Source organism: Ictalurus punctatus, chromosome 9, assembly GCF_001660625.3.
Source record: "Ictalurus punctatus breed USDA103 chromosome 9, Coco_2.0, whole genome shotgun sequence".
NCBI classification, from domain to species: domain Eukaryota; kingdom Metazoa; phylum Chordata; class Actinopteri; order Siluriformes; family Ictaluridae; genus Ictalurus; species Ictalurus punctatus.
In genome coordinates, this window is record NC_030424.2 from 17,385,191 (window position 1) to 17,405,346 (window position 20,156).

The following is a 20,156-nucleotide window of genomic DNA, read 5'->3' on the forward strand; positions in this document are numbered from 1 at the left end:
GACGGGGTCTACGAGTGTGCCTGAGAGATAACCTCACTAAAACGGAATTTTGTTTTGGACCATAACAACATCAATGTGTTTGCTGACAGCTTTGTGACTACACTATGATTCACAAGTGAACAGAGCTTCTCACTACAGCTTTTTACGTGTGAAGGCATATTTAACACCCAGCAGTTGCCAGTCAGTAGCAAGGCATGAGAGAAACAGTCCATATGATGTCACTGCCCACCAATGAGAGGCACAGATGGCATGTGATGTAAAACAATATGTTACAACTCCTTTCTTGCTAATGGGGAAATAATGCAAAGTTTCATTTGATAATCATAGTTGATTCAGTTCCATGGTATCACTTCAGTATACTTTATATTAACCAAATTAGCTTTTTAAAGTTATTCATTTGCCTCTGTGTTTGCATGATAACCCATCAAGATCTTCTTGGCTCCACACTTCTATCACTAGTGTAGCAAGGAAAAGTCTTCAGTGTCCTACTTGCCTATAATTTTCCTAACAGGTCCCTGTGTAAATAACGCGGAAACCTTTTACTGTACATAGCTGTGAACACTCAAAGAGTACAACAGTCCTCAGTTCTTATCAAATGACCTAAAGTGCAAACTTCTGTCACCTAGAGATCAATGCCCTAAGCAATTCAAAGTCAAAGAGACAGAGTTTTCTCTCCATACCACTACCAATAGCGTTGCATAGCTTCTACCTCATTGGCATTTGTGTGTCTGAGCAACTTCTGATCTCTTACATCTAAGCCTCAAAGAGAGGAAGTGTGGGTTTCCCTTAGTGACTGTTGTTAAGGAAGTGAATTGTAATGGGGGGTTACATGCGTCATATCTGAGTTGCAATCAGATCATGATTTTTTTTTTAAATAAAGGATTAGAGGTTACGGCTGTTACAAGAGCAAGGTTTTAGGACCTTAGGATTATTTGAAAGACCAGTCCAAATGCCAGCATGTTTAATAACGCTCATTATAAACTCAAACACACACGTTCACATGGTAAAGTTACTATACTGTACTGTGCTCTACAACAGTGGGAGAGTTTACATCATGCATGCCACCTGTCGGTTATAGGGAATACAAAGGGGAAAAAATATGATTAAAAGTGTTCACGTGTTTATATTGAGTATCCAATTTGAAATACACACATTTCTTATTCGTTTAGAGTCTCTCAAAGGGAATGTCAATTAATTTCACTAATCTGTCTTCCCCACAGCAGAAAGAAATTGTAGCAGTGTAGTATTATACTAAATATAGTAACCCAAAACCATGTGTGTGGGTGTCTGAGCTGGAAATAAGGGAAGAAATGAAGTAATATCATTGTGACAATCTTAACCAGCTAGATTAAATGTAGCCTTTCGCTAAGATGTCTGAGCAAAAATATCTAATGTTGATCTTTAAGGTATAGTCATTTGATGGCTCTGTGAACCACTGAACCACTTCTCTGTGGGGGTGGGAAATGCATTTTTTTCCTTTATGATCTTTTTATCCTCTTTTTGATGAGGAGGGAACATTCCCAGTATGAGAAATTTGCAGTGCTTTACTTTTGTGAGTGAGGGAATAGTAGGCCAATGTTTTTGGATGCAGTTCACCATCGGGTAGGCTTTATGAAGAGATGTGGTTTATGGAACTCATTATGATGTTGCTTTTCCTTAGTTCGTTCACACGCCTGCATGGCTTTTAAAAAACCATGACCTAATGTCAAAAAAATGAATTGGGATTCTTAATGATATTTAAAGCAAACAGTACAGAGGAGATGTTTGGGGTTTTCAAGTCCTCCATTATTACTTTGTATAGATGTGGCCTAAATAGCAGTTAATCTGTTTATTATTTTGTATCTGTTTGTAGCTTTTTGTATCTTTGTGTATCTGTGTGTAGAAAATCTTATCACATTAGTGGCATGTTGTATTATATGTGTGAGAAAATGGACTCCGCTTACTGTGAGCAGACATCTACAATGAGGTCGTTCAGCACAGATGGCTCTGCTTGGGTTTTAATGGGTTTAACCCTAGCAGCCTGTGTAACGTCACTGTGCTCTCTGGGGCACAGAGATATTGATGTCTGCTAACAAGCTGCTGACTGGCATCTCAACTTCAGGGAATAGTGGTGCAGTGGGTACTGTTGTTTGCTCCCAGCTTCAGGGTCCCTGGTTTGATCCTGAGCTCAGGTTACTGTCTGTCCAGTTAAACGTGTTCTTCCTGTGTCCAAAAGGGATTTCTCCAGGTAGGCAGACGGGCTATATTAAATTGCCACTAGGTGTGAATGAGTGTGCGAATGTGTGTGTGTGCAAGGTGTTCACTCTTCCCAGTCCTGCCTTATGGACAGTATTCCCAGGATAGGCTGTGGGTCCACCACAACCCTGACCAGGATAAAGCAGTTACTTAAAATGAATGAACATAAGGGGAACGTTCCAGAATGTGGCCAAGCATTACTGATATTAAGAACTGCATTATACTATATCACCTGTTCGGAAAGACTGAACAAATTATCCATAGAACATAATTAGGCTTAACTTTTTGGCAGATCATTGAAACTCAGACACAATATGAAATCATTTGAAAAATCAAGGAAAATAAAATCTTTTCTCTTTCTTTATTGTTTTTATGTATACTCTATATGGCCTTCCCGAAACTATTGCCGCAAAATGGAGAGCACAGTTGTCTAAAATGTCTTTATGTGCTGTAGCATTAAGATTTTCCTTCACTGGAATTTAGCGCAAAACTGTCCAGCATGACAATGCCCCTGTGCACATAGTGAGCTCCATGAAGACATGATTTTCCAAGGTTGGCGTGGAAGAACTCAAGTGGTCTGACAGAGCCCTGACTTCAACCCTACTGAACGCTTTGGGATGAATTGAAACGTTGATTGTCTTCCCTGAAGAGGAGAGGCTGTTATAGCAGCAAAAGGGGGACCAACTTTATAGTAAAATGTATAACAAGCACATACCACATAGGATGGTATGATGGTCAGGTGTTCACATACTGATAAATTGAAATTTTATGCCCCCCAACTTCCATTGTTGTGAGGTTTATTTATTTATTTTCGCATGTAATTCTGTGATTACTTTCTTGTGGATTTGTTGTTTATTGTTGGTGTAATAAAGGGTCAAGGAAATACAGGAAAAATAGGGATGGTATAATGATAATAAAATAACAAAATGACAGTTATGTTTTGAATTTAACAAAAAAAAAAAAGACTATAAATATTAGCAATCTTAAAAAAAGATAACACGAAAATGTTTCCAGAATGGCTTATTGAAGGGTGCCAATTTGTGTCCTCCATGCTTTCTCTATGATAAAACTAGTGGATACTTGTTAAATAGATGTTTGATTGCATAAAGGTGCATCAAACCCACTAATCCTAAGGTTGGCGGTTCGATTCCCAGCCCGATTCATGACTCCACATGCCGAAGTGTCCTTGGGCAAGACACCCCAAGTTGCTCCCAATAGCAAGCTAGCACCTTGCATGGCATCTCTGCTACCATTGGTGTGAGTGTGTGAATACGTGAATGAGACACAGTGTAAAGCACTTTGTAGAACCACTAAGGTTAAAAAGCGCTATATAAGTGCAGACCATAGACAGTAGATCATGGCAAGAAATGTTTCACAAAGATTTCCAGGAAATATCTGTGAATAGCCTTCACGGGAAGAAAAAAATTCAGCAGCAGCCTTGCTGTGTGAGAAACAGGCAGGCTGACACATGTGGCAGGGATAGCCACGCTGCTGTGTAAACAGCGGCTCTGTGAAAGGCAGTGAGAGACCTGCGTTTGCCTAGAGGAGCATGGACCTTGCTTCATGCTATAGGTCTGTGAAAGTGCTCTATTCTCTACACTAATCTCCCCAGCATTCATTGCAGAATTCCCAACACAGACTGTGGGATGCTGGCCACCAACACTCTACAAATTGCAATATCTGGACTAGAGAAAATCAGATAAGCAGATTATAACATAAAACTATTTGACAAACTTTTTGATAGTGGTGCTGACTTCTCTATTATTTTCTATACAAACACCTGAGACCATTAAAATGATTTGTCTCAAAATAAGGAAAATCATTTTAGAGTATTAACTGCAACATAAATATTCCAACATAAGTAATATTTCAAGAAACAGACACATTTTTCTTCTCTCCACTCATCCAGTCTAAAAGTTTATGGTGTCTTGTCTATTACACTTGAGTTCAGGTTTCATCTTTCCACGTGTTAGTTCTGCTTAACCAGACCACCTGCTGTTTGAAAAAAAGCATTACACAAAGTTTAATGAGAAGTTAAACCTCCTGCCATAATAGGACTGTATGTACTTTACAGTTAATGGCTACTATATAATCTAATTTATTGCAAGGATCTATCAAACACAAAAAGAATAACAAAGATTTTATGAAATATTAAGAGCTTTACAGTATACTTTTCAGTATGGATAATATATGATATGATGGTTCACAGAGCTATGTAAGCTGAAACACACAGTTATTTTGTACAGTGGTTAAAAGTACCAAGAGCAAAAAGGGATGGAAAATATTTTAATGACTTCAGGGAAAAAGACTGGATAGGATACAGTGATGAGGGGGAAAAAATGTACCATCTGTCTAAACAGGAGTCTGGAGACAGAGACTCAAAGAATGGCATAAATCCAGTGCCTGAAAAGTCTGTTTTTATTTACAATCCAATATGACCAAACAAGCTTGCATGCCTTAAATACTATCTTAGGAGGTATGACATTTATTCTTAAGTAGATGAAACTTAAAGCTACTGCACTAAAAATGCAGAACACAATCATAAACTTGTGATTTACACCCTACCTGCCCCTCAATAACAACCCCAAAGAAGACAAATGCGTAATCATCATTGCTATTAATAATGTTTGTAAAGTGTTGGATTTGATGCTTAACTGTAGGCCTAAATTTTTGGTCAACGTTTTCAGACTTATTGTGTCATTTTTGATCATTGTCAGACAAATGTTTTCATTTATGTTAAGTAATGTTACCTACAGTATTTCCTTGTCTAATGTTAGCTAAATCAAACATATACAATATGTTTATACAGTATACAATATACAGTGAACAAAACATTTTCCAGTTACCTCACTGCCTCATCTTTCAAACAGGAAAATCAAGTCACGACAGCTTGGGCTTCCCGGGGGTCAGTTAATATAGTATAGTTTAAAACGCATATGCAATACTTACAGAATCATATGCTGATTGGCTTATCTGCCATTTTTACTGAGCAAATACACCTATGGTGTTTTTCTGAGTGATAACTCATGGTAGTGATGTTCAATTGTGGAACAATATACATAAATGGCTGACAAGTTGAAAGCCATTCAGCCATGTCTGCGCCGTAGATGGAGAATGTGGATGTCGGGACTATTAAACTCAGGGTCTTGTCTTTCAGCCGGCACCTTCTCAGCCTCAAAGTCTTGCAACAGCAACTATATAACACACGTAGTGGATGAAATGCCAAATAGATCACAAAACAGTATCTCAGAACCAATTTAGCTTTCTCCGAGCACAAATTCTCAAATCAGTTATGTTCAAGCTTAGACATGAAGTCTACTGATTGTCTGTACTCACCTCAAAAAATCTCTTCTCCACTTCAGGATTCACTCCCATAGTGCGCTGCTCATAGCAGCAGATGACGCAAGTCTCAGGTCCAGCCAGGAGCTTCAACGTCTCCACCAGAGGCACCACAGACTGCAAATATTAGGACACCATCAACAGTTAAAACAGTTCGATTCCATACACAAATACACTTAGTGTAGAGTAGCTGGTGGAAGTTAATGCATTACCTGTTCATAATAGATGCAGTCAGCCATTAGAATGTAATCTGGATGTGGCAAAAACTCTGTCACATTTTCACCCCTTTTAAAGAAATCAAGTGTATTATTTATCAAGTAATTGAATGGCCACACTTTATTTAGTAATATATACACCGATATACCACTTGTTTAGGTACTACTAATTTATACCTACACACTGACAATTTTATCAAGAACACCTACAATATAGGTGCACTTTCAATGTATATGATTACTGACAAAAGGCCGTGTGTCACTATGGTCAATTGGTCAGCCATTTATATGCCTCTGCATCAACAGAGAAAGGGAATACCATGGAACCACTGCTGCAAAGATATTAATTGAGTGGTGGACCATTATAGCCCAACAGTGACACTGACAACATGGTGGAATGGTAGTGGGTGTTGTATTGGTACTGTTGCTGCAGCATTGCTGGAATTTTTAAACTGCTTAATGTCACTGCTGGATCGAGAACTATCCACCAATCAAAACTATCAAGCCAAATGTGGCACTTGGAAGTGGGAGGAAACTGGAGAACAAAGATGGAACTGAGGAGAACATGTGAAACTCCACAGAAACAGTAAACCAAGATTGAACCAGGAACTCTACTACCTTAGCACATACTATGTATGGAAAAAATTGCAATAATTTTTAAATATAGGTAGGTGTGTCTAATACAGTGGCTAGTAAGTGTAAATCCCAATGTATCAGTGGAACTTAAAACTATGCCAGTGTCACTGCTGTGCTGATAATATCATCTGGTGAGTGGTAATCCTATAGGGTGTCTTTGCACTGATAGCATTAGGTGGCTTGGCTACAGTCAGTAATTGCTCACCTACAAAATGAACATATATTGTATGTAGGTTTATCTGTTAAAAGGGCAAGTGATCGTGTGCTGTGTGTGCCTGATCAAGAAGCCATTATGAACCACTTTAATCTAAAAATTGTTAACCTAGGTAAATGAAGAGCCAGAAGGACGGTACAAACCATTTCAGTACCTTGGCTGTGACTGAGCCTGTACCGAAGAGCCCTTGGTTTTCCCGGATGTTTAGTTCAAGGAGAGGTTGGAGATCCTCCAGATCTGTCACTATGACATTGGCTCTGTGTGTGTAAAATAGGGCAGGTGTTAAGTTAGCAACCTGCAGGGTGACAAAAGTCCCTGGCAAATAACCTCACCAATACTCTTGACTATGGCGCTGTAGAGCGGGGTAAGAAATGATTATAGAGGGCAATTGTAAGCAGAGCTGTACTACAGCAACCTCATGATCGCCTACATGCGAGTTGTTCACACAGAGGAGAGTGGGGCCAGTTTTTGTAAATTTTCTAAAGCCCATGTAATAATTCTTCAGTTGGTGCCTAAATATATGGCACAGCATGACACACAACACACAAACATGTCGATCACATGAATAACAGCTGATATGCTTGGGTTTTTGAGCATTATCCTTCTGCAATGAGAAAGGAAAGAATTTTTCAAGTAAGTGGAATCTTTTTTGTGTTCTGTTAAATATCTTAAACAGTTGTATTTGGAACAGCATTACAGCTAACCCTGCATTATCAAATATCAATCATGCTGAATGACAGACAATTAGACAGTGATCTAAACTAGCTCGTTTTGGTTTTATTTAATAGAAAATTAACACATAAGTCAAACATGTTTTCCAGGAATTCTAGGAATCATAGCTTTGATTAGGTTGCTGTTCTTCTGCAGACAGCAGACGGGATGCTACTGAGCATGCGCACAGTGAGTGTCACCACTGTAGCTTGTTGCTGATTGGTGAAACTGATAGTGTTACATCTGCCCGTCGCTACAACTCTCTCTACAACGCTGCCCCCACTCTTTAGTACGGCAATGGTTTAATGCAGTTTCCTGTATTGCTGCAGCTGTAACTCACCCCAGAGAGGCGGCCATGAGACCTACCACTCCTGTCCCCGCGCCAAGCTCGAGCATGTGTTTAGAGGACCATGTACTGACACCGGAGCGGAAATGACAAAACTGTTCTGTTTCGAGGTATTTTGAAAGCACAATAGCCGCATCCCAAACCACGCAGCCAACGTCGCCTGTGCTGTACTGATATATCTTCAGAACAGAGCCATTATTTTTCTCAATCTCTCTAACAAAATGACTGGTCGAAATTTGCTGCTCTGGCGAGACCGCCATGTTGCTTCCGGGTTCAGACCAGCCAATGAAGAATGCGCAGTGACGGAGACGAGCAAAGTCGACCTGCTGGTTGCCAGATTGGGATTGGTTCCGATTGGAGTATTTACAATTTATACTACCATTTTAGATAATTCTTCACGGTATATTAAGAAATATTTTATTGTATTTAATTTCACATTATTTAGAAGTTTGGTTAAATTGGTAGAAATGAATCAAGTTATTATGTTACTGTAGTAAGCCATGTCATCTTTTTTTTTTTTTGAGGAAGCGTGTTTGTGTTACTTGATTTCCCTCTGGTGGTTTGCTACAGCTATTGCAGCTGAATAGGAACAAAGAAATTAAAGTCAATTAATTATGCCTCATAACATGTGTTTAGACAGGTATATGCTGCCATAATACAGATAATAAACACACAAAAAAAAACTCACACAAGAAAAAATACACATGGATGCTTTAATGTGCTCTTCTGTGACTGGATCATGGCAAACTTACATAGTGCTTTTATCCAAAGTAATTTACACTGTGTCTCATTCACCCATTCACACACCAGTGGTAGCAGAGCTGCCATGCAAGGCCTAACTTACCATCAGGAGCAACTTGGGGTTCAGTGTCTTGCCCAAGCTATGTGGAGTCATGTGGGCCGGGAATCGAACCGCCAACCCTACGATTAGTGGACAACCTGCTCTGCCACTTGAGCCACAGCCACCCACATTATAACCGGATTATAACAATTACAAGGCTAAGGAGTGGTTGGTAGCTGCCAGTACATGAAGAGGTGTGCGGTGATTCAAATCATGCCTTCCAAACCACATGTAGCCCTCCTCAGCCTGAGCCACAGCAGCCTCATTTGACCGTTTCAGATGGTTCCTGGGAAAACGGCGTATATGCTGTGTGTCTTCTGTGCTCTCTGTGTTTTGCTTGGGCAGGAAGTCAGTCTGATAAGCTGAATGATCCCTGCTCCCCAACCATACTGCACTCACACTGCCATCATGACAGAGGCAGAAATGAGAGTTATGCTGCCGGCGGTCATCCAGACACTTCTTCCGACCCAAGCCCTACACACAAATTATAGTGATATTATAGAGACCTTCCATTGACATAATTGTTAATGCAACTAATTAATACTATGCTTTCACCTAAACATAAACCCTAAACCCAACCTCAGTAACCAAAATGACACTTATTGCTTGTTGTAAATTATACAAATTGTAAAGTGTAGATTGTAAATTGTAGGTATCAGACAAATGTCCCCACAAGGGCAAAACTTTCAGCTATTCCTAACCTTGTGGGTGGTTGACATGTAGTCACATTTTTAAATAAGTAAGATGTATTATATATTTAAAAATACATGGAGAAATTATTATTATTATTATTATTATTACAGATATTTCTATTACTCTATATTAATACATTTGTTATTAAACAGTGTGACTAGACTTACTTGGCCATATGTATCTATATTATCTTGCAGTGAACCTTGATTATCGTGCTCTGAAAACGGATAGCTCCTGCCCATTGTCTTCTGAAAAAAAAATTCATTTACTTTTTTTTTTTGCGGTTTCAAGTTACCGTATTGATAAATATTCACCTGTTCACTCGGTATTCAAACACCTGCTAACACTGCTAAGTACTAAACTGTACTGTCACACAACATCTATTAGGAAACTGCTGCTGTATGTGAATGGTCTGCTAATATGGTAAAGTTAATTCCACAAAGCTTTTAACCTTTTCATGGTTGATACAAGTTTTGGTATATCTCTTTTGTCCTTGCATGTGTTGTGGTATGGGCTGGGAAAGCATCTCTCCTGTGGTGGTACAGGCTTCTCGTGTTACCTCACACTGTTGCGAGACAACATGGGCAAACTACAAAAAAAATGTTATATTTTAATATTATTATATTAGATTAGATTATTAAAGACAAAAATGAATACCCTTTTATGTATGTGATTTTACCACTGCATTTCAAAAAGCTATTCTGAATTGAACCCATGCATTTAAAATAATCCTTAATCACCAGCACATATTAAAAACCACAATAATTCAAAAGTACTCTCACCCATTTGCCATCTTGGTCCATATTTGCATATCTCTTTCCTCCTTTAGGCATATTATCTGTTAAAGTAGAATTTATTCCAGTTATGACTTAAAGATTAAGAGACCGAAGTCCGTAAAATCTCACCGTGATAAAACCGTGCCTGCTCTCTGTAGGACACTTGTATCCATGACAACAGAATACAAGATACTGGCATAAAGTTGGCTTGACGTTGGACGTTCGATATTCGCGGATATGCGGAAATTAAGGGACCGTCTCTAAAGTTACATACGACATTGTTTTTAACTTCAATAGCATTTGAAGGGAATGACTTGCAGTCATATAACCAACTTTAAAATGTTCATCTAGGTGTCAGGTATGACACACACCTTTTAGATTTTTGATATTTAACAAAATAAACTATTAAATCATATATAAACTTGCCATGTATTTCACTACAGAATGGGCCCACATTCTAAAAAGTAATTCAGAGGACCTACTACCACAACTTATTTAAGTGCATGGTTGCAAGACAGAAATGTATAATTTATTGATTTAATTAAACCTTTTAATATGAAAACATTATTTTGATGAGTTGTGTTGACATAATTATGTTGATAATTACACTTAATACTTTACAATTTTTATTTGAATAATTACACTTAATATTAAAACTTAATATTGTGTGTCACTGAAACTGAAATTTCTGCTTTAATTGGTTTAAAGCAAAATTTAAATTGTAGTAACATAATGAAATTGGCTTGCTAACTTAATTTTTCTCCACCTCGAGTTCAGGTTTCAAGTCCCCTCCCCTGCCCACTTAACATGCCTGGACAAGTTCAGACAAATAAGACCGTGTGTGAGAGGACCTTGCTGAGCAAAGCCATACAAAGGACATTTCAAGGCGAGTATCATTTAATTTATAAATAAATTCTACTAAAGCAGTGAATTTGGGCATATTCTCAATTGTTATATGACCAATAGTGGACTTATGAACGGAGGTTAGGCTACACCTGCTAATACAGTTGCTACATAGATGTAGGGCTAATGCAGTCCTTTTTCACTGTATTCACTATTCCTATCTAACTTTTTATTTACAAGATGTTGAGCAATTGTTGAGAAATCTAAGTTAGTATAGCAGGTCAATTTGGTCATAGTACATACTGTTTAACTTGTGTTATAAAAGAAAAATGCACATGTTATGTTACCATTATTGTGTTTTATGATACAATAATGTTTTAGTGATGCAACCTATTTAGACACCCAATTTGAGTAATTGGGTGCATGTGTGCGTATAAGGGTTAAAATAAATGAAATATGGCTCCATTAAATTCAGTAAGAGTGACAGTCTAAAAAATCAGCAGTAATCATCCAATTCATTATCTCTAACACGCTAAACTATCTTTTCATTTGCTTTACAAGGACGCAGAAGGGTTTAAGGCAGGACTTGATAGGAAAGTGATGAAAATTGCCATCATCGGTGAATGGTCCACCCCAGGATCTGACTGCAAGACAGCAACCATCGTGGTCGAGGGAACCAAAATCCTGGAAGGAACGGATATCCCAAGGTACAAAGCTGTGCTTTGCTCATGGGCATAATATATGCTCTGAATCTGAGCTATCACAAGGTACTAAAATATACTTTTCAAGTGTTTCAGAAGCTGTTCCCTGAACGTGATGGACTGAAATCCAGTGCAAAAGTAATGAGTCTCAAGAACAGTATTTTCTGTAGATTCCTCTTGTTTCAGAGCACTATCAGATTTTATTCAGATTTTGCAGTTTTGTATTTTTAAGTCCACTGAAGAGGCACCAAAACTGGTAGTGTAACAGAAGAGGGAATTTGTGGGGGAAAATAAATTTGTTTTTGTTGTTTGTTTTCAAAATGTAAATATTGCAGTACAAAAACTGCAGTTCAAAATAAAAAAGTTAATTGTCTAACAATATTGATATTGAATGAATTCATTTAATAAGCGCTATAAAATTAACAAAAATATGAAAGCTATAAACAACTGAAGAATATCTAATTATAGCAAATAAATTTTTAAACGGTTGTCAAGTTAAAAAATTGTGTTCATAATTATGGTAATTAAGTACATAACATTTAAATTCCTTTTAAATAATGTGAAAAAAACTCGTTGGATCAACTTAATTTTATGAGTAATCAACTTAAAAATGTGTGTTTATTCTACAAAATATTAAGTTAGTGTTAATTGAAAATACATTTGATTGTAGAGAAAAAGCTAATTCGTCTAACTCAATATAGTTTGCTGGTTGAACTAAATTTCATTAGATGTTGTCACAACTCAAAAAGATTGACACAAACTGTTGCGTTAATTTTTTGTTGTTGAGCCAAAACATTTGTTTTTAGAGTATATGAACTCAAGAAATCCCCACATTAAAGTCCATAAACGAAGTTATGTGTAATACACGCATGCATGCGCACACACACACTCCACCTATCCAACTTCACATAGTACCATGTAGCCAACAGGTACATACAGTAAGGGTTATACAAAGTCCTGCAACAAAGCTGGAGCATATGAGACAAACATGGACGTGACTGGTGAAGCCCAAGTGTATAGTTCATAAATTTATATTTTTTCTCAAACAAGATAAAACTCATAAATATAGAGAAAGGAAGACCTAGATATAGATAGGATATGATGGTTGTCTGACTTCAAGTTCTTACAAGATCGTCTCCCAAAGCAGGTAGATAATCTTCTGTTACCTGGAATTAGTCAGTGGTGGATCAAAGTAACAGAGTACAAAAAGAAACAAAACAAAAAATATATGTAACAGTTAAAAAAGCAACCAGTGAATACAAAGGAACAAAAACTGTTACAGGAAATTGTTTGTGTGTGTGATGCACTGATATAATCTACTATATATATATATATATATATATATATATATATATATATATATATATATATATATATATATATATTTGTGTGTGTGTATTTAATTTCTTATAAAAATAAAAACCCCACAATACATTTTGGTTTTGGGGAGAAAAACAATATTGACTGATAAACTGATCAACTCATAACACGTAGCTCATAAAAATATATTTTAGTACTGAATGTTTCCTCCTTTTCTGTTACATAATTTAAGATTACACAAAATGTCACAGGAGACACTGATTTTTATTTTTTCTAATTATTGTTTTGCTAGCTGATAATGTCATGATTATATTGTATAAAAATATCTGCACATATTGCAACCAATCCTTTCTTTCTTTTCCACCCATTTCTCTTTGCATATTCCCTTCTTACATTGTTCTTTCTTTTTCTCATTCGCCATGTATCTGGGTATCAGCAAAAAGATGAAGGGAATGATGGAAAAGACGGGAAACCCCGCTCTCTCCGTTTCACCTGGAGTATGAATACCACCAGCAGCATGGAGCCAGCCGCCATCATGAACGAAATCTGCAAAGTTCCAGACGCCAACAACTGTCTATATATATTCATGTAGAAGAAAAATGAAACTTAAATTCTATATAGAGAAACAAAGCTGTACAATCACAAACGTAGCAGTTCGCAAAATGCATGTTTTTTTTTAACAAACCACTGACCCTATGTATTTCAAGTGTATAGACTTTAACATTTCTAAAAGCAATAATTTAAATGTCACAAGTTGTTAAACACTGTAAAAGAGAACGTATTTGAATCTTTTTCTCAAGAATGTGCACGCCTAGGCGCACACACTCCATCTCCCTTACAGGGTGACAATGTCAAGATGTGGCATAAAAATGTAAAACCAGGGATATACATTATTCGTCTTCAGACAGTGTTAATGTTATAGGTATTTGGTGTTTTGAGTAGCCTGTATGTAAAGGCTATGTAAAATCTTTGAAGAGCCAACATGTTTTTAAATTGCTTCAGTTATTCTGCACCTCATTCAGGTTTGTTGTCAAGGTTTTGTGCTTGTACTTGAATGTGATCCAGCGACCTAGTTTGAGTTCACTTTCACTATGTGAATGCTGCAAGACCGCAGTGAAAAGTTTTATCTATTTTATGCCCATGTCTCGTGTAAATAATGCACCTTTTGATTTTAGTTATTACATTGTTGCCATTGCTCATACTCTCAAGAGCTCTAATGTTTTAAAGAGCTACTTGTAATTGCTCACAATTATGGATTCTATTAAATCAGCTGTACATGACTGGCTTTATTTGATATCTTAAATTGTTCTTTCAGTCTATACTCATTACTCATTCATAAACCATCCTTTCTTCTAAAAAGTTATGGGGTGTATCCCATAGTTGTGAATATAAAATACATGATTCAGCTTGACTTGGTTGTGGGAAGCCAGACAAGCGCACTCAAAGCAAGAGTACACCGAGGGGATTGCTCAACATTGTCCCAGAATGACAAATGTTCTGAATACTTTAGATACCTTATGTTAAACAACTGATAATGTGAATGCTGATTTATGATAAATACAACTGTATTTTGTTTTAGCTTTACCTTTAAAACAATTGCAGATAATAGTTAGATTTGATACCATTTAACAGGTCTATATGTTATGGCTTCAACCACTACTGATTTTTGAGACAATACAATAGACAGGTGTAAACTGGCAGAGCATTTAATTCATTTGTCACCATATTAAGGGCGTCTTAAATATAACACACATCCTTTTATTAATCTCATAGGAGTGGGATGTAGTGGGGGGAACGAAGAGGGGAATTTTGGATGAGTGAGGTTGAAGGATAGTTGCTGGAGTTACTTTTGAACAGGTATGAGGTCATCAATATCCTGGCCTTTCTCCAGTTGCTTCTCCATCTCCACCAGCAGCTTGACTCCATCTACCACCATCTGTACGAGCTCCACCTCAGAGAAGCCCAGCCGGTCAGCATTAGAGATATCAAACACACCGCCCACCGCAGCAGTGTCCACACCACCTGACACATTGAATACAGCATTAGATCCAATACAGTCAGCTTATATTCACTACCAACAGCTTATAGAGGGCAGCACTGTGCTTTAGACAAACAGCTTGCCGTCTTATATGGGTCATTTGTAACATTTACCTGTTCCACGCTTCTGCAGGCGTAATCTCTTGAGCACCTCCTCAAACTTCTTGTGCTTGCTCAAATTCGGGAGTTTGACATGCACACCTCCACGCAGCCCTGTACCCAGGTTAGATGGGCAGGTGAGGACATAGCCCAGGTGCTCGTTCCACATGAACTCATGTCCCTTGCTCTTGAACAGCTCCTCAATCTGAAAAGGGTACAAATCAGTAAGCAGCAGTAATTTACAGTACAGTTCATTAGACTCACAGTTTCTCCTCAACAACTTTAAATCACTCTTGAATGTTAATGAGCAGATTACCTTGGTGAGGCCTGTGCAGAAACGAGTAAACACTTCTTTCATGTTACCACCTTTCTGCATGGAGATGACACGCAAGTGATCCTCCTCATTCACCCACACGAGGAATGTTTTGTTGACATTGTGCCTGAAAATATTAAAATGAATGATTAGTTAATGGAACTGTTTGGTCCCAATTTTCTTTAAAATTTTTATTTTTTAAAGCCAGTGTTATCAAAAATGATCCATGTCATGTGGTGTGAATAATTCTCTGAATAGAGGAATGATATGAACATGACCACTAAACTGGGACAACAAGTTAGCACACAGTCATGTTTATAGGATATAAAGCATATTAGTGTAGGGTTTGGCAATTCTACCTTCACATAAGTGGTGGAACCCCAGTACAAATGCTGTATTAGGGTGCTCCAACACTTACCATATTCCCCTGCCATCAGGCCAATCACGGGCCATTCCAGAGGCCAACAGCAGAGGAGACACAGGCTTGTCAAAGAGGAAATGGTCATCAATCAGCTGCTGCTGTTCTACTTCTGACATATTTTTCAGAGCATAGTATTTCCCTTTCAGATCTCCACTCAGGGCACCTAAAGCTACAAAACAGACAGAAAAATTCAGTGCATGGTCAATTTTAAACCTTTCCCTTTTGCTACTATTACAGCAATGGGTATGCATTACTATCTTTTACAGTAACAACCTTTTAAATAAATAAATAAATAAATAAAAATATATTGGGAAAAGTAAGAGATTATACACATTCTGTAGCTTAATCACCACAACAGATTTAAAAAAAGTTACTTGTAAAAGATGTGATTTAGTATCCCCAATAAATACTGACATTTACTTTTTAGTCAGGTGGTTTCAGTTGTAAGCATTATTCATGACCGCTTGGTAAATAAAGCTCCAAATACATAAAATTCACAGAAACCCGATTTGGGGAGAACTGGAAAAATAAATACATTTATTTAAAAAAAAAAAAAAAGAAAAAAAAAACAAAAAACCAGCAACTACTGGGGTTGCAATCAGAAGCAAAGTGAAGGTCAAATTAGTAATGATTGATGGTTGTGCCAGATTTTAAAATGGGTCTTAGCATACCCAGATGAATTTGTAGGTTTATGCTCAAAATGGTGCAATGGGTAAGAAAGTGGTGCATATGTACCATTAAAAATTTTAATCTAGCAGTTTGTTTATTCATAGAAATTTCAGATATTCACTGTGGATAGAACAGTGAAGGTAACTTGGATTAGTGCCATTATTTCCACATTTCATTCTTAGAAATTTGCTACAACCTCTGAAAGTTCTCAAATCATAACTTGCACCCTTAGCTCCCCCACATGCCCAGAAGATTGCCACTAGATTGAGTCCTGCCCTGCTGTAGAACTATACCTTCCACAGAGAGTTTTTCAATAATTCTCCTCTCGCCACGACTGCAGTGTGGTGGCAGGCAGAATCCACGAATGCTCCGGCCTGTTCGCACACGAGAACTCAGCACGTAGTTGGGATCCAGATCATCCCCACCCTTCACAAAACAATTAATTAGCGTGAATACGTCAACTAGTAAGCCTATAATCAAGAAGATTGCACATATTGCATTAGCTGGCACACTGCAAGTCATAACGGTACCTTGAGGTTGGCTGGGTTCAGGTCAGTTTTGTGTTTATCAGTGGGTTTGTATCCACCATGTCTGTCCTTGATGACAGGGTCCAGCAGCTCCTTAAACACCTCATAGGTCTCCTCATCTCCCGCCACACAGCCCACAGTCATAATGAAGGGGTGGCCTAGGATGGAGAAATAGATGGCGCAAATAGATGGCGCAAATAGATGGCGTTTCACTAAAGACACACTAGAGTACACAAGGCACAATTACCAATATGAAAAATATTATGACTGGAAAAAACATGTCCTTGCTAATCTAATTTAAGCTTTCACTGGAAGAAAAAAAAAAACCCTATTCACAGAAGATGATATTCAGTCCTGGACTCTGATTCACTTCTTTTTGTGAAAACAGAAAGACTTATTATAACCGGAGGGTTTTCTACCAGGATTATCTACACCAGTTTGAATGGCTTTGTATGGTGAAGCCACTGGGAGTGGAATGCTCATGGAGCTTCTTATACACATATCCAGTGTCAAAACTTTGGCCCATATGGTTGCTGTGCTGGCTGAGGTCTGGGTATTTATCCTCAGCAGAGAGTGTATTGATGGTAAGGGCTATTTTTTTTTTTTTTTTGCTTGCTAGACAACTACAAGACAAAACACAAGAACACAATCTATTGAGAAGTCATCTGGAATTCATCACACAATACAGAGTGCATCATCCTGGATTCATAAAAAGTGTTTGTTACTATAACTCAATCAGCTTTTATCTGCAATACTCTACTACTGTTGGAGAGCCAATACTAATAATAAGGCCTTTACTCATGTCCCCCCCCCCCCTTTTTTTTTAAACTCAGCAAAGTTCCAGTACAGCATGCCTTTTATGGATTTAGTAGTTAATTCTACTCTGTTATAGATCATCATCAATTTGTATTCACAATCTGAAACCAGTCTGGCTAAGCCTGGCTCTAAAACAAACTATTTGAAGTGTTCAGCCAACATGCCACTGGGAGAATCAACTTTAATATTAGAGTTTAATCTTTTTGGATTTTGTAATGCAAGACACTGGTTTCCAATTCCAGTAACTTTCCCTACTCCCTACACACCTGATACAGACCATGAAGAGCTCGATCTATTGGGCTGAACCTGGTTTGTTGGCAGCAGGGATAAAGGGCCTAATAATGGAGTTATGCACTCTTTATTAAACTTTGATGCTTTGGAGATGATTTTAGCTTTGTGTTCGGGTAAAAGCCATTTAAGCAGCTTTACCTGGGTTATCGACTCCAGTCTGAATCACATCATCCAGCGTGAAGCCACTCGGTGTCTGTTTGTTGCGCAGGCGCTTGTATAAAGCAGGGGTGAGCACTTTGGCCATGTGGTTGTTGTGCTTGGTCAGGTCGGGATACTCTGCTTTAGACGAGTACTTCATTTTCAGCTGGTTGTGAGTGTTTCCGAAAGGCATGGCGGAGACTCCCTGCGTGCACCGAGGAGGGGAACCCATACAAAAACACGTCAGCTTTTCCACACAAACCGGACAATACAATCATCCAAACAAGGGTATTGTTTAATGAATAATGTCGACAGTTCGACAAATTCAACGCACATTACGAGGGTATAGCCTAATGTTCGTTTGTTAAAATAGAATAAACAGCTTGACTCAACAGATTATAAATTAAAATAATTAAAAAAAAAAAAAAAACCATGAATGTAGCGAATACACAGACGGCCGAATGATTGCGTGCTTATTACATATCAAATGCTCCTTACCGTAAAGTCAGATTAAACACGCATCCTGTAACATTTGGCCACACGCAAAAAACAAACAAACAAACAAACAAAAAAAAACTGCCCGAATATTAATTGTTCATTAATTGAACAATTAATTGTTCGGATCATTGTTAAAACAAGCTGAAATGTACAGTCTGGGCTAGGAGAAGTGCAAAAACTAGGTAGATGCCCTATCTCTGATTAAACACTACCAGAAAACAAAACAAACAGGAACGATTTTCTGACTTCGCATATAACTGGGTCTGAGACGCGAGTGGAAAATCTCTTCAGAAAAGTCGTAAACAACTCAAACGTGTTTATTCAACGCAACAGACATGTTAAAACCAAGTCATATGTAACCAACCATTACTTTATGAAGAGTTACTTTATAGACAAATAAAACACAAATAGCTAACATGAGCTGATGAATGAGTTGCTGCACAGCACTCAAGATTTTGAAAGCAGTAATGTATATAGTAATAACAGTCCAGGGCTAAATTGGCTAAAGGATGATCGAGGGTATGCTTTCTGTAAAGTCGTTTAGTCAAGTTAGAAATATGTAACTTCAAAGAAAGTGTGTAGTTTTAACATTTGGACATTAGGGCAGTTGTCTATACTTACCTTGCAGAATAAATTTGACGTTCAATTTGTGAAAACTTCTAGGAGTACCAGGAAAAGTTGCTGCTACAGTGACTGAAGTGCTGAAGAAAAAGAAAAAAAAGAAGTGATATTGTTCTAAATGAAGTGTAGTTTGGTAATATTTTGTATGTTCTCAGTACAGTTACACCGTTTGTGTATAGACATACACTTTTTCCGTGTTAACCTTGTCCTCAAATGTTTATTGGAACATAGAATTCGAATAATAACGGTTCTGGAACAGGCATAAAGTTGGCTTGACGTTGGACGTTCGATATTAGCAGATATGGAAATTAAGGGACCGTCTCTAAAGTTACATACGACATTGTTAAACACGTTTCTAACTTCAATAGCATTCGAAGGGGATTACTTACAGTCACACAACCAACTGTAAAATGTTCATCCTGGTGTCAGGTATGACGCACACCTTTTAGATTTTTGATATTTAATAAAATAAACTATTAAATAACATGTCGTATTTATATGAATTTCACTACCGAATGGGCCCATACAAAATATGCCATTATTTAAAGCTCAATAGCATTTGAAGGGAATGACTTACAGTCACACAACCAGAACACTACAGTTGGTTGTGTGACTGTAAGTCATTCCCTTCAAATGCTACTGAAGTTAGAAACGTGTTTAACAATGTCGTATGTAATTTTAGAGACGGTCCCTTAATTCTCGCATATCGAACATCCAACGTCAAGCCACCTTTATGCCAATATACAAGATAGGCCTATGCATTATTTGAGAATACATATTATCTATTTGTATTGTAATCAGTAATAAGATATTTTAGATACTATTGTAAAATACTGCAAAAGTATTGTAAAAGAGT

The 20,156-nt window shown here is 37.6% G+C and overlaps 3 protein-coding genes and 1 long non-coding RNA gene across 5 annotated transcripts; 1 reads left to right on the top strand and 3 right to left on the bottom strand.

Moving 5' to 3' along the window:
• Nucleotides 1-4,630: 4,630 nt before the first annotated feature.
• Nucleotides 4,631-7,970, bottom strand: vcpkmt (valosin containing protein lysine (K) methyltransferase). Its single transcript, XM_017476118.3, has 5 exons — nt 7,691-7,970; nt 6,783-6,896; nt 5,787-5,859; nt 5,572-5,691; nt 4,631-5,429 (listed from the first exon to the last, which is right to left on the bottom strand). Exons 1-5 carry the CDS (start codon nt 7,954-7,956, stop codon nt 5,322-5,324), a joined length of 681 nt encoding a protein of 226 aa, XP_017331607.1. The 5' UTR covers nt 7,957-7,970; the 3' UTR covers nt 4,631-5,321.
• Nucleotides 7,971-8,390: 420 nt separating this feature from the next.
• Nucleotides 8,391-10,174, bottom strand: tex36 (testis expressed 36). Of its 2 annotated transcripts, none has more exons than XM_017476119.3 (4): nt 10,013-10,174; nt 9,682-9,819; nt 9,398-9,475; nt 8,391-9,011 (listed from the first exon to the last, which is right to left on the bottom strand). In XM_017476119.3, the coding sequence occupies exons 1-4, from the start codon at nt 10,061-10,063 to the stop codon at nt 8,688-8,690; spliced, it is 591 nt and encodes a 196-aa protein (XP_017331608.1). In that variant the 5' UTR covers nt 10,064-10,174; the 3' UTR covers nt 8,391-8,687. The 2 variants fall into 2 exon arrangements, with proteins under 2 accessions (XP_017331608.1, XP_017331609.1); XM_017476120.3 differs by having other exon boundaries at nt 9,398-9,478.
• Nucleotides 10,175-11,410: 1,236 nt separating this feature from the next.
• Nucleotides 11,411-14,151, top strand: LOC108269947 (uncharacterized). Its single transcript, XR_001813592.2, has 2 exons — nt 11,411-11,556; nt 13,307-14,151. It is a non-coding gene; the product is annotated as an uncharacterized LOC108269947 (long non-coding RNA).
• Nucleotides 14,152-14,560: 409 nt separating this feature from the next.
• LOC108269944 (creatine kinase B-type-like) lies at nt 14,561-19,584 on the bottom strand. Its single transcript, XM_017476117.3, has 9 exons — nt 19,486-19,584; nt 19,301-19,380; nt 18,182-18,386; nt 16,940-17,094; nt 16,703-16,835; nt 15,738-15,909; nt 15,323-15,446; nt 15,022-15,211; nt 14,561-14,892 (listed from the first exon to the last, which is right to left on the bottom strand). Exons 3-9 carry the CDS (start codon nt 18,372-18,374, stop codon nt 14,714-14,716), a joined length of 1,146 nt encoding a protein of 381 aa, XP_017331606.1. The 5' UTR covers nt 18,375-18,386; nt 19,301-19,380; nt 19,486-19,584; the 3' UTR covers nt 14,561-14,713.
• Nucleotides 19,585-20,156: the final 572 nt, after the last annotated feature.